Source organism: Sturnus vulgaris, chromosome 16 (genome assembly GCF_052056855.1).
Source record: "Sturnus vulgaris isolate bStuVul1 chromosome 16, bStuVul1.hap1, whole genome shotgun sequence".
Taxonomy (NCBI): Eukaryota; Metazoa; Chordata; class Aves; order Passeriformes; family Sturnidae; genus Sturnus; species Sturnus vulgaris.
Window position 1 is genome coordinate 4,231,917 of NC_142258.1, and position 13,339 is coordinate 4,245,255.

General features: G+C 48.9%; 1 protein-coding gene across 2 annotated transcripts; it reads right to left on the reverse strand.

Annotated features, from left to right (window-relative positions):
- Positions 1–210: 210 nt before the first annotated feature.
- AMZ1 (archaelysin family metallopeptidase 1) lies at positions 211–8,497 on the reverse strand. Of its 2 annotated transcripts, XM_014870436.2 has the most exons (6): positions 8,156–8,497; positions 7,390–7,557; positions 6,403–6,531; positions 5,904–6,067; positions 4,310–4,486; positions 211–889 (listed from the first exon to the last, which is right to left on the reverse strand). In XM_014870436.2, exons 1-6 carry the CDS (start codon positions 8,457–8,459, stop codon positions 320–322), a joined length of 1,512 nt encoding a protein of 503 aa, XP_014725922.2. In that variant the 5' UTR covers positions 8,460–8,497; the 3' UTR covers positions 211–319. The 2 variants fall into 2 exon arrangements, with proteins under 2 accessions (XP_014725922.2, XP_088030428.1); XM_088174302.1 differs by lacking the exon at positions 4,310–4,486 and having other exon boundaries at positions 8,156–8,468.
- Positions 8,498–13,339: the final 4,842 nt, after the last annotated feature.

Sequence of the window (13,339 nt, forward strand, 5' to 3'; positions counted from 1 at the left end):
GGGCGCTGCTCTGGTTTAGTTTGCATCTGTTTGCTCCTGTGTGAGCATGTTCAGCCTTTTTGGGGACCTGGCTGATCTCTTCCTGGCCAACTTCAGACCAAGAAAATAAAAGCACCTACATGGGACTTGAGGTGGGTGTGAAGTGGTGGTGTCATTTAAACCAGCACAGGAAAAAACCCTTAGAGAAGAACTAATCACATCAAAACTGAGTTAGCAATCTCAGAAAACAAAACACCTTTTATTCCTGGGGAGAGTTGCTGTTTCCCTGAGACAGCAACAGCTTGGGGTGAGGAAGGCTGGAAGCCAAGGCAGCCCCAGCCTAATTGTCCTCCCAGCGCCAGCGATGAGGGGATGATTCCCCTTTGGACAGTTTTCTGGAACTCAGCTTCCTCCGCAAGGAGGAAAATTTGTCTCCAAGAACTTTGCGTAGCCCGGTGCTGTCCCTAGCAAAGGGCAGGTCCTTCCTCATGGCAGGGAGCTGGCCTGTAAACATTTCCCACTTAGCCAGGGCATCCACGGTCTTGTCCACTTGAGCCAGCTCCTCCTCAGAGACGTTCCTCTCCAGGGCAGCAATGCACATCTCCAGCCACAGCTCGTAATCCTTGATGGTGTCCGTGGCCTTGCCGTGTGCGGGGGGCCGGGGCTGGCTCGGAGCCTCGGGCAGCGAGCTCGGCTGCTCGTCCTGCTCCAGCTCCGGCCCCAGGGACACGCCCTGGCTGCAGGTGTCGGGGGTCAGCGGCTCCGACAGGGAGGTCACGGCCTCGGAGTCGTTCTCGCAGCACATCCCGGAGTCGGAGCTGAACGGGAGGATGTCCTCGGAGGCTGACAGCTCTGCTGACTCCTGCCTTGGCCACGTGGACAGCACGGTCTGTGTCCAAGCATAGAGCTTCTGTGGTGAGAGCAGAAAGGTTTCATTGTGGAGGATGAGAGACACCAGCTACACATTTCCCAGTGTTGGCCAGGTAAACCTATTTATCTTGGGTGGCTCAGCTGCCACAGTCCTCTCTGCCAGACAATGGGTTCAGACAATTCCTGGTGACCCTACAAAGCAGGAGCTTTCTCTTGTCCCGTTTTCTTGGACTGTGGCAGAGCTGCCTGCAGTCAGATGTGGACTTTATCTGCCCTGTTATTGAAGGTGGTAGAAAACTGCACCAGATCACTCCCTGCTGTGTGAACGTGGTCTCCAGGGGAGGCAAACCAATGCCTATCCAGAGGAAACTGTCTTATAAAAACTCCTGAGATAGTGAAGAATTGTGTTTCATCATGTTAATGCCTGTGGTAACATGCATTTTATTCCCAAGCATAGCTCTTCCTCTCCCAAGCTGAAATGAACAAGTGGGAAGGCTGGCTCTAGGAAAGAATTAATGAAAGGAAAATGTCTGAGACAATTTCCTTTTTAAATATGAACTGCCACAATAAGGCATATAACTGGTTGCTCCTGGCACATTTATTCCTAAAGCTGTAGGGAATGAACCACAGTGGCCCAGTCATCCCTGGGTAAAAGGTGATCTCATCTGCCTTGTTTCTAGTATTGGGGTTTTTTTGTGTGTGTTTTTCAGTTTTTCACACTCCTGTGGCCTATTTCTTCACCTTTACTTTCTTTAGCTCCCAGTGATCCATTTGCAAAGCCCCCAGTTGCCCAGCAGTGCCAGGATTAGCCTGGGCTGTCCCTGTGGTGTGCCAGGCACAGAGCTGGATCTGTCCCTGCTCAGCTCAGGGGGAGCTGCAGTGTTTGAGGAGCAGGCAGGAGATTCCCAGCCCTGTGGAGCTCCCTTCTCTCACAGCCCCCCACTGTTCCCTCCCCCTTCTCTCCTCTATTGCTCTCTCTCCAGGCAAGTGACAGAAAGGATAAAGAGCTCAAATTGAGTGGGTGGGAGAAATCAGCCCTGCTTCTCATTTCAGTCTGAGCATGGAGCCTGGGGGAAGAATTTCGTACAGGAATAAAATGGACTCTTTCAGTTTAGCTAATCCACCCTGCCCCCTCCCTCTGGGGCAAGACAAATTGTAAAGGGACAACTTTTCTCCTGCCTTGTCCCACCTCCAATGGCCCTTCCCTCCCTCTGGGTTTATCCAACAAAGGCAGTGCCAGAAGCTGCAGTGGGAGCTGAGCTAGTGAAGGGGACAGCAAAACTACTGGAAAGCTGCAAGCACCCCATGGTTTTGTAATGGCTCTAAATTCCCAAGAATAGTAAATCTGGGAAGGAATCCCAATTGCTACTTAGTCCAATTCCCAAGAAGAACAAAGGCTATGGAGATGTGGATTTTCCAGCAGAACATTTGGGTTATTCAAGATTAAAAAAAAATGATGATTGATTCAGAATCACTACCTGAATTCCCAGAATCTCTTCAGTGTCTCTCATCCTTTGGGTGGCTTATTCATTTGAACTCTGGGTGGGTTTGAAGGGCTGCAGCCTCTTATGTTCTCTTGTTTAACCAGGAAGGAATGAGCTCTGTGTGGGTTTTGTTTACCTGCAGGCAAGAGCAGCTGAAGTGGATGTCCTTCCCAAGGATGTCACTAAGACCTGCTGTCTGTGTGTGTGTGTGGCCACTGCAAACTCATCCAGCCGCCACATGAGGACAGCCTGGGATGCTGCACAAGCAGCAGGTGGAAATGTGGAAATGTTGATTGTGGTGGGGAAACACCAGGACAATTAACTTGCTTTCAGCTTTCAAGATGACTCATGCTGGAATAAAAAATGGAGTGAGATTCTGAGTGCAACTCAGATAAATGAGCTGAGGGGCTCTTTCTGCTGCATAAGGACTGGTTTCCTGCCCTACTGTTCCTCTGCCTCAAACCATGTCTCAGCTGCAGATCTGAGCAGTGTTACCTGCTGCTGCTGAGGCACAGCTTGGTTCTGGCATTTCCTGTGGTTGTTATGAGTGTCTGAAGCTGTTTTGTGGCAGGTGGGGATCTGTGATAGTTTTCCAAGAGGAAATGTGACTTCAGACTTACACTTAACATGCTTGGTAAGTTAACTTTGCTCTCTGTTACTGTCTCGAAATGCTTTTTGCTGTCTTCTGTCAGGTTCCTTAACTATTTAATTCATCTCTGGCATTTATGTCTCCTCTCAACATTATGGCAAAGCCTCTTACAGAGATTATCACAGCTCTCTTACATCAGCTTGTACTGTATCTAGTTGAGCTTTGCCTTTTCGAGGAAGCAGATGTGACATTTGGCAAGTGCATCATTCCTTGAGGTTTGTGTTCCCTGTCACCAGAGGATGCTGAGCCAATTCCAGTATTTGCTGCAGGTGCAAAGGCAAAAATGTTTCTAGAAAAGATTAATGCAGTTAGCAGTTATCTTCTAGAAAGCACTGGCTGGATGCTGACAGGCTGGGTGTTTAAATGAAGCAGAATTTATTTTTCTGGTGGTCTGGGCAATTTAGACACCTTTCAGACAGAAGTAGGGACCAAACAGCCACAGAGTCAGAGAAGGGTCGGTCTGGCAGCACCACAGATAAGTAGGAAAACCACATAAAATGTGTGTTTCCCCACACTCTTTGCCATGCTTCTGTGTATCTGGTTCCACACTGAATGAAACTAGAGGCATCTCCTTTCTCATTCTGCTTGTATCTTGTTACAAATACAACCCACAGACTTTAAAATAGGCAGCCGTGGAAAATCCTGCCTCTGAACATGATGTGTGTCAGACAGGAATCACAACCAGGGAGAAGATGGGTGCTGAGTGAGAACATTATTTCTATTCCACCAGCCATTTGCCTACTGCATCCTGCTGTTTAGACAGCAGAGGTAGAAAAGCCTTTCAAGAGCTAAGGATGTGTTAGCATTGTTCTCGATCTGTCTAAATGTGGTGTTAGCAGTGGTATGAAAGGGAGAAGAGACAAAAGATGAATCTGGGATCCTCCAAATATTGGGGTAATAATTTGGGTTCCTTTCTCATAAATTTAAACAGAGGAACTGCAGCAAAGTACACACATAATGTTTCCTCCCTGTTCCCAGCAGCCCCAGAGAGGCAAAAATCCAGGGTGGCACAGGAAAGGGTGTAGCTGTGGAAATCCCTGCACTCACTGCTGCTCATGCTTGCAATCTGCCTGCCCCCCCTCCTCGTTTTGGGGAGTAGGAAAGTGTGGTTGGACTGTGGCAGTGTCCCTGAGAAGAGCCAAAAGCCCTGGAGCTTGTGCAAAGTGCTTTGTCGGTCAGAGCCTGTGTAGAACAGCCCTGTGTGCAGGTGGGAGCTGCTGCCTCAGCACCTCACCCTGAAATCTCCGGGAATCTCCTGCCTTCACCTGCTGGGGCTTGGGCTGAGCCTCCCTGCCCTGCCCTGCTCCAGGGGGGGACTGGGGCTCACCCTGTAGCGCTCGATGAGTTTGAAGCCCACGACGTGCTGCAGCTTCCTCAGGCAGATGGGGCAGGGCTCCAGGGGCCGCAGCAGCGCCTCGTCCAGGCTCAGGGCTCCCTGCATGATGCACTGCAGCCAGCGGCACGTCCCCAGCCCCATCAGGTGGCAGATCTCGTGACAGGTCACCTTTCAGGGAAGCAAAGATCACAGCAGTGCGTGGTCATTGCTGTTTTCACTGCCCCCTCCTCTTCCTCCTATGCTGTTGCACCTTCCCTGCTCCCTGGCGGTCTGACCCACCTCCTGCTCAGCAATGGCACTCCTCCAGCCTAGGCTTTTCCCAGGTGACAGGAGAACCTGGCTGCCTCTTCCCGGCTCCGTGTTTGTGTTGTGGACAAGGAGGGGTGGGTGTGGGTGAGGCAGATGTGGGAGGCCCTGTAGGCAGCGTGTTTGGAGCTGTGGGACAGGGCTGCTGCTCTTCCCCAAGGACAACGTGGTCTTTGGAGATTTTTTGTTGTTTGAGAGTTTTTTTAAGGAGGAAAACCATTCCCAGTGGGGCCTGAAAAGAGCAACACAGCCTGTGTGAGAAATGTGCAAGAAGCTGCTGGCAATAACAGATATGGGTCTTTCCAGAACAGACTCCATTAGCTTTTGTGCCAAAGCAAAAAACTGAGCTGGAGTCAGCTGACCAAGCATGACTGTCTTGGGAACTGGCAATTGTGGAAAGGCTGAGGATGGAGGATTCCTCTCCTCCTCCCATTCCACTAAATATAATTTGAAATTATTACAAGAAGAGACCTCAAACTAGCAAATCCTGAGCAAATACCAGGGGAGCAAAGGGAAATGGCTTTGAAGGTGCTGGTGTCACTGCTCTGTGGGGGCCAGCTTTGGGAGGAACACTGGAAGCAGAGCTGGAATATGGCAGCACTCATGAAGAGGATGTGTTGGAGGCAGGGAGGTTTAAGGGGCATCTGCATATAAATAGAAGTGTAAACTTGGCTGAGGTATTATTCTCATCCATCCATGTAACAGGTCTGGCACAGGGACCCCTCCCCTCACAGATGTCACTGTCTGAGGAGGACAGTGACCCCTTGCAGCCATCCATTAGTTACACACACCTCCACCAGATATTCTGATTAACCTCCAAATACTGTATCAGCCCTGCTGGACCTGACAAGAAAAATACTCAGGATTACCCAAGCACGAGCCTGGGAGCTGGGCAGGGTTGTTTCAGTGCCTTTCCATGATACAACCAGGTTTAGTGGAAGGTGTCCCTGCCCGTGGTAGGGGTTTGGGACAAAATAATCTTTAAGGTCCCTTCCAACCAAACCATTCTGTGATTCTGAGACAAGTCCTGTACCCTCCCAGTAACTGATGTTGTTATTTGCTCCAGTGGTGAGGGGAGTAGGAGTTGTCCATGCAGTGCACTAAAATGCAAGCTCTTTATGTCTGAATTCGATGTGGACTTATATAGCTGTGATTGCCTGTGCTTCTGGGAGCAGTCTCATGGCTGCTTCACTAGGCTGAGGCATGGATTATGCCCTGGCCTGAAATATTTAACCCTACACAGGAAGGAACAAGGGATGCAGGAGGCTGCTGGTCCTACCTTACAGCACTGGACCATCTCCTGGGCACTGAACTGCAAGGTCCGGTCTCTGCTCTCCTTGCTGACTTCACACAGCTCTTCCTTCTGCCCGGGTGGGTTCAAGCTGCTGCAGCCAGCCTGGGGGAAATCCCCAGAAAACCTGGCAAAGCTGCAGACTCCCACTTCTGTGAAGAGAGGGGAAGTACAAGTCAGGCATCTGCTCTTTTGCAACTGTCTCTCACCTTAGGCAGCATGAAAATACAGCTATGGGAGCACAGTCCAGCTGAGCACACAGGGTGTGATGAGACCCACTCCCCAAAAGGTTTATATGACCTCTGTTACCTCTGTCTCGATCAGGAGCCCTGATCCCCTAATTCCACATTAGGAAAACCTGTTACTCCCCAGGGAATAGCATTTAAAGGTAAGATTTGGCTATTCCAGTCTCACAGGGAAGGGCTTTTTGGTACAGTACTGCCTTATTCACACACTGTGCTAGATCACCATGGGACACCAATCCCACCTTGTCCTGGCAGGAATTTGCTGAATGTGAAGCTCCAGGTCTCACACGGGTAAAGGTCCAGCAGGGTAAGTCCAAGGACACACAGGGCATCCATGGGCTTATTGTTCTTCAGGAAATTCAGGATCCCATCTGGACAAATACAACAGAGATGTTCATTTAAATGAAGAATCCCTGGAAGGCACAGAGCCAGAACTTCTGCTGCTGATGGGGAGGAGGATGTAATCCAAGCCCACAGGCAGCCAGAGCTGCTGGATTCATCATCTCAGGTGGAGAATCATGGCTGTGTAACCCATCCCTGAAATCAGAGAAGACTTGACTTTGGAAGTGGTGCTGAGCAGAGACTTAAAGCAAAGCAGAGATGCTAGAGGATTCAGTCCTAACCCATGGAAATGAGCACCTGGGAGCAGAATTTCCCTACAGAACTGAGCTGGAACAGCCCCAGGGCTGCAGTGCTGGGTCTGTGCTGAGCATGTGTTGCCCATGGTACCTGCAAACATCTCATTCCAGGTGGATGTTTGTGCAGTGAAAATTTGGCAGCTGGAAAACCCAGTCCCCTGAGGAAATGTGTGACACTTTAACCCAAATTTCCTATCATGAAAGGCCTGTTCCCCCCCTGCACCACCCAGGCCAATAATTTACTTTGGCTCTGGCCAGGGGATGGGAGAGCTCAGACTGCACCAAATCAACAGAGCCTTCCTGCAGAGCTGATCCCGTCGCTTTGCAGAGCTGGACCTGAACATAATAGCACTGAAAAATACAAACAGCAGAGGAAAATATGATGAAAGTCACTTTGTTTTTTATTCCTGTTTCCAGCCTCAAAGCTCTGGGCTTTCCATGGGAACAGGATTTCTGCCTTTTCACTCCCTTCCTCATCCCCTCCCAGCTCAGGCAATGAAGGGCTGTGTCAGGCATTTCCTAAGGGAGAACTGGTGCCCGTGTGCCAGGCTGGTGTCTTTGTGGGCTCCCTGCTGGCAGCTCCTTCCTCACCTGCGTGGAGCTGCACCCTGTCCGAGTCCCGGCTGTGGCGGAAGCAGCAGTGAATGGAGGAGACGGGGATGGAGGGAAGGCACTTCACACGCAGACCCAGGAAGAAAGACTCCACACAGCTCTGGAGGGAATCCAGCAGAGAGAGCCCCGCGGGCCCTTCGATTAAATCTGAGGAGAGAAGCTCTGTTACCAGTCCCTTAAAGCCAGGGTGGACATTAGGGTCTGAAGGGGTTTTGTGGCACTGGTCACATCAACTGGTTCATTCTGGAGTTAATTGCTTACTCTGGGATGTGGTGGACACCTCTGGATGGTTATGGAAATAGAGGAGAAGAGAGGGTTTTCTTTCTGAGAGGTTGCTCAAGGCATTAGTACACTCTCATTAGCAGAGCAGATGTGCTGGAAGGTTGTCTCCTGTTTAAGTTGTGCAGAATGATTAACGTGGGAATGGGTGGCTGTGTTTAATGAACCATCAGAGACAGACCTCCAGAAATGCTGGTTTTTCCAGCATTGTTTCATATTTTAATATACATATACGCATAAATTCCTAGAAGCCTCACCCAGGAGCACACATAAACGTTTATATGGCAGGTCTACCACCATGGCTTGTGACTCTGGACTGGGGGCATGTCAAAGCCTTGCCTGTTACACTTATCTCTGCTAGGACCATTGCATTTGCAGTGCTCAGAGGATGCTCTCAGCAGCCCTCAACACCACCCACCACCCTCCTGCGTGTCTCCAGGCAGCCCAGTGCACATCCCCCCATTACCTATAGGCTGCAGGTAAATGTGCTTCCGACAGAAGTTCTGCTTCCTCCTCAGCATGGCGTGGTAGAAGGTCTCGAAGTCCTCGGGGGCATCGGGGTGGCTGAGCAGCCAGTCGAAGGCCGTGCGGATGAGCAGCGTGCAGAAGAGCGTGCGCTGGGGGTTGTAGGCCTCGGACAGGAACAGCTTCTCGGCCCTGGAGAAGGCCTTGGCATAGAGCTCCTGCAGCGCGGGGTCCGTGGAGATGAGCGCGTCCTTCAGAGCGCGGGGCCCGAAGCTGAACTCCTGAGCCTGCTTGCACTGCAGCATGGCGGGGCTCCGGCCTGCGGGAGGGGACACGGCGTCAGCACCCACTGCAGGAGGGGGCATGGCCGTCAACACCCACTGCAGGAGGGGACATGGCTGTCAGCACCCACTTGGAGCAGGTGACACGGCCATCAGCACCCACTGCAAGAGGGGACACGGCCATCAGCACCCACTGCAAGAGGGGACATGGCCATCAGCACCCAGCCTCGCCAGGCACGGCCTCACACTTGGCCCTCAGCAGTGTGCATCAATATCCCTATCCCAGCTGCAGTCTTTGTGGGATGCTACAAACACTGGATGGCTGTAGGGTCTGTGGGATGCTATAAACACTGCACACTGGATGGCTGTAGGGTCTGTGGGGTGCTATAAACACTGCACACTGCGCTGCCATGGAGCCCTGTGCTTCGTGTGGCAGTGGCTGTTATGGGTTCTCCACGTCCCCAGGAGTGTCACTGGCTCAGGGACTCTGTGCCAGGAGATGGTGCTTAAGAATGCCCAGCCCCAAAATGCTGCTGGGTGTCTGGAGTAAACCAGATGGCTTGGCTGGCTTGAGGGTTTTTTGGTGCTCTATCCTGAAGCCTCAGTAAGATGGGAAATACGTCTGAGTGTTGTGCAACTGGTTGTACTGGACCTTGAAGGATGGAAAGGTGGTGCTCCTGTTTGCTTGGGATAAACCACACTCCTTGGAATAAGTCCATGTCAGGAACCAAGAGGTTGATATTAGTCTTTATCTGTCGATTGGAAGCTTAACCTGACACCAGAGCAAACAGCTGTTTTCTGGTGACAATTTCCTCAAACAGCTTTTAATCCTAGGTATTATCCCAGGGCCTCTGCTGGCTCCCAGTGCTGTTGTCAGGCTGCAGGGTTTGGGGAGGTTTGCCCAGCAAAGGTGGGACTTGCTGTGCAAGGCTGACGTGTGCTGGTGGTGCCTCTCTAGCAGGACATGCTCGGGCCCATTGCCATCACGTCCCTTTGTGAACAGCTTCATGTCACACTGAGTTAGCATCAGCAACGCTGGGGATGATGTCAAGTGGCAAATAAAGAGCAAATGAAAGCCTGCAGCACAAAGAAACTAATTTGGAGCATTCTGGAAATATCTTCTCCAGGGTCCTTTCCAAGGCCAGCGTTCCCCAAAGCTGCAGAAGTCAAGCACTTATTTCCCACTGCAGTTTATGCACTTGGGGAGGTGCCAGTGAACACCTTGGGGAGAGGGAAGAAAAAGAGGAGACAAAGCACAGCCCCTGTGGCTAATCTATGTCTGGGTTTTTCCTTTTTGTGAGGAGATCATGCCAAGCAGAACTGGAGCATTTTGGAGCAGTGCTTTGGGCTTTTTGCCTACCACAGGTAAGTGCTCCACCTGTTCACAGCAGAATGAGAAATTCAGGGGATGTATGAACAAAAGCCCAGGATTACTAGGAATAAATGTTACCTTCTTCTAGGCAAGTTCATACTAACTTAAAAGGAGCCAGAAAAGCTTTCTGGATGGACACCAAATGCATCAGCTGCTGACCATCACTGCTCTAGCAGCAGCGTTCAATCACAGGGAAAAAAAAGAGATTAAATATTTCAAGGAGGAACTGGTAAAGTCTATCATTTAAGTAGGTCTGTAGCCTAGTTCTGCCAGGTAAGTAGCACTCAGTGGCCCCTGAGGACAGCAATATGATTAAGAAAATTCAATATTTAAAAAAAAGTAGTACCAACACGAGCCAAAGCCTCTCCTCAGTTATGCAAATGTGGTTTGCATTGTAAGAGGAAAGTGGCAGCCCATTAAAATTAACACTGCATTCCTTCTCATCTAACCCTTGGGAAGAGCTGTGTATGTATTGGTAGTCCTTAAAAGGACTCATGTAGTGTGATCTTTTTGGTCTCTAAGGGTGTGTAGCTTGAAGAGGGAGTGGATAAGCTATTTTCTTTCATTTTTGCAAGCTTTGTATTTCACTCACATTAAAGGCTGACAGCAGGTAGCATGGGGGGATCTGAAGTGCTACAAGGGCTCTAATCCAGTGAAAGTTTAGGAAAAAAAATCTGTGATACTTTCTCAGCTCTTCTTGCTGCCCAAAATTGTCCAAATGGCTCCAACTGTTTTTTACAGGGACTAGCAAGAGTTTGTGTAAGATTGCTCTGCACTTGGTGACCCAAATCTCTACACTTCTGGCTTTCTTCCAGATTTGGGAGGACAAAGTGAGAGTCTGACCCCAGCAGGTCATCAGGAGTTTTGCCTTGGATTAGGGTGAAGACTGGCATTTTCCTAATGGACAAGATTTCACTTGTTCTACACAACCCTTAAATACAAGCATCCTTTTCCTGGTGATTGCAGAACTTTCACTGGGAAACTCTTGGCAATATTCAAGTGCCCAAGGATGTGATGCTGTGAGCTGCTCCCTGCCTAGTGCGAGTCAAGAAAGAGACTATGCACTTGGTCCAGGTTGAGACTGATCATGTCAAAGGAGTTGAATTTTAAAATTTCTGGAAGCATGAGCTGCCTTCATTAACGTTTCGGGCAACAAGTGGAGCGTTGGTCTAGGGAGGAGGAGCTGGTTAGAAAATGAATGGATTTTTCTCTGCTAAATGGGAAGCAGCAAAGAGTGGATGTATGTGAATGCAAATACAATGAGTGCACAGTCTTGTAGTAAGTGTTCCCCCCAGGGTCCCTCGTGGAATATAGTGTGAGCCCAAAGCTATGGGATGTACATTGTTTCCCTAGACTTCCTAAAAGAGGACATTCACCCAGCTCCAGACATTCCCAGCTGTGACCATGGGTGTTTTGTGATGTTCCCCATGCCCAAGGGTGCCCATGACGACTCTTTAGTGGTTCAAAAGCTCAGGCACAGGAATGCATTTGCAGGAATTCAGTCTGGAATGACATGTGCCTCCTTCTCCTGCAGGGTCTGGCTTTGCTTCCAAGAGAACAGCAGCAATGCATTACACTCTCCAAAGCCAAAACAATTCCTTGTCTTTAGTAAGCTTTTCTAAAATTCTTCATTGGAGAAAATTAACTCTTCAGAAAAATTTTACGGGCCAACTTTAGTGGTTGAAAAAAGAAGCTCTTTTACCACATTACCATAGTAGATGTTATTTATGTCTTGGTCTAATATATGGATATGGTGTTTCATTAACTGGAGCAGAGCAACAGGGCTTTATAATTTTTAGCTCTTATGCTGAGGGTGCCTGGTGTAACTCCCTGAGGCAGTCCCTCAAGAGGGCATGGCTCTTCAGCTTGGATAGTTTCTTTCTTAACTCAGTTTTTAAAATGCCCAGGTGGGGGTGGAGAAGTGGAAGCACCAATGCATCCTTCTGCCCTTCAGGTATTTTGGAAGATGTCCTGCCTTTAAAGAAGCTGATTTGGCCCCTTGTTAAATGACAAGCTGTAGGACCTGACCAGCAAGTCCTGGGGAGAAGAAAGTAACTCCTTTTGTTTTAAAGGTCAATAATTTGTAGTTGCACTTAAGAAAATGCTTTAAGCAAAATAATATTGTAGAGATCAGCTGCAAGTGGAGACACTCTCCACATCCACTCTTGTGCCCCTTTTTACTCTACCATTAGGAAAATATCCTGTCCCCAATACACATTTTGTCGTTCCATCTCACAGCTGTTTGCTAACACTGTAATTTTTCCTAAACCAGGAGCTGTGTTGGGCCATAAGAAGTCCATGGAGTTCGGACCTGATGATCTGGGAGGTCTTTTCTAGCCTCAGTGATTCTGTGATACGAAGGAGCAATGTCCCTGTGTGCAGGATGGAACACGTGCCTGTGCTCTGGCACCTGCAGGATCCAGGGCAGGGAAGGAGCCTGTGCTGGGAATCTCATCCAAACCCTCCTCTTTTTCCCTGTTATTTGCATATTTCATATCATCCATCATCACCTCCACACAGTGCAGAGGAGACACAAAGAGCCCAAAGGTTTTGGCACCTGCTCCTTGTCTGCTTCTGGCACCAGCCTTTTCCAAGGATTAAGTTGCAGGACCCCAGTTGAGGGGTTTCTGCTTGTAGTGCTCCACAAGGCAGGAGCTCCAACATGCTCCCTGAATCTGGCTTTCAGCACCACTCAGAGGTTTCAGATCACATTGGGCACATTACACAAATCTGTTTACTATGGAATCTGACAGATTTTATTTTCATGGTGAGTGTTTTCACAAGAAACGCCCCAAAATCCAGTCTCAGCACGTGACACCTGAGCAGTCTGTACACTCCCTTTCCCACAGTAACCTGTTAATGTGCTTCATGTGCAAATCAGGTTACTCATAAATAATTCTCTTTGCAAATCAGACACATAAATTATTCTCTGTAATTGAAAATTACCTATGAATTATTCTGTTTGTAATTCATAGATATGTCATTTATTCTCTAATTTATTGACATTGCTTTCTTGGATAGATATGCCTGGGGCTGACAGGAACAGGGTGATTCCCAAAGGCCAAGGCAATATCATACAGTATGAGTTCATTTGGGATATTCTGACTAGACAGGGATGGTCTTGTGTGCAGGAATTCCATGTACAGGTCCAGAAAGGGCACTCAGTGCATTATGGATTTATTTGGTATTGTACACAATTTGACCCTAACATTGCAGAGATTTTTTTTTTTTTTTAAGCTGGTCATTCTATAGTTATGTATTTTATAAGCCAACTTGTAAGTAATTTCTAGCTCTGACTCTCCCATAGGCACTGCAGATGAACAGAAGGGAATTCCCTCTGTTCCCTTCCCCTCTCAGCTCTGGTGAAGTGTTTGGAGACAAAAACTGTCTTAACCCAGCTCTGGATGTTAGAGGGAATTAGCAGGGTCTCTTAACACTGATTAATTACCTTTGTTAGGTGCTGTACTGTAAACAAGCAGTGATAGTGCAGAAAATTCATTGCCAGTCAACAGAAATGAAAAGCCCAGAGCAA

What these genes read in the sequence shown, in the direction of transcription:
- AMZ1 (XM_014870436.2), bottom strand. Translation starts at nt 8,459, where the DNA reads ATGCTGCAGTGCAAGCAGGCTCAGGAGTTCAGCTTCGGGCCCCGCGCT. An exon ending in CATTTACCTGCAGCCTATAG is followed by an intron (nt 7,558 to 8,155) that starts GTAATGGGGGGA and finishes TTCTCTCCTCAG; the next exon opens with ATTTAATCGAAGGGCCCGCG. An exon ending in AGATGGTCCAGTGCTGTAAG is followed by an intron (nt 4,487 to 5,903) that starts GTAGGACCAGCA and finishes CTTCCCTGAAAG; the next exon opens with GTGACCTGTCACGAGATCTG.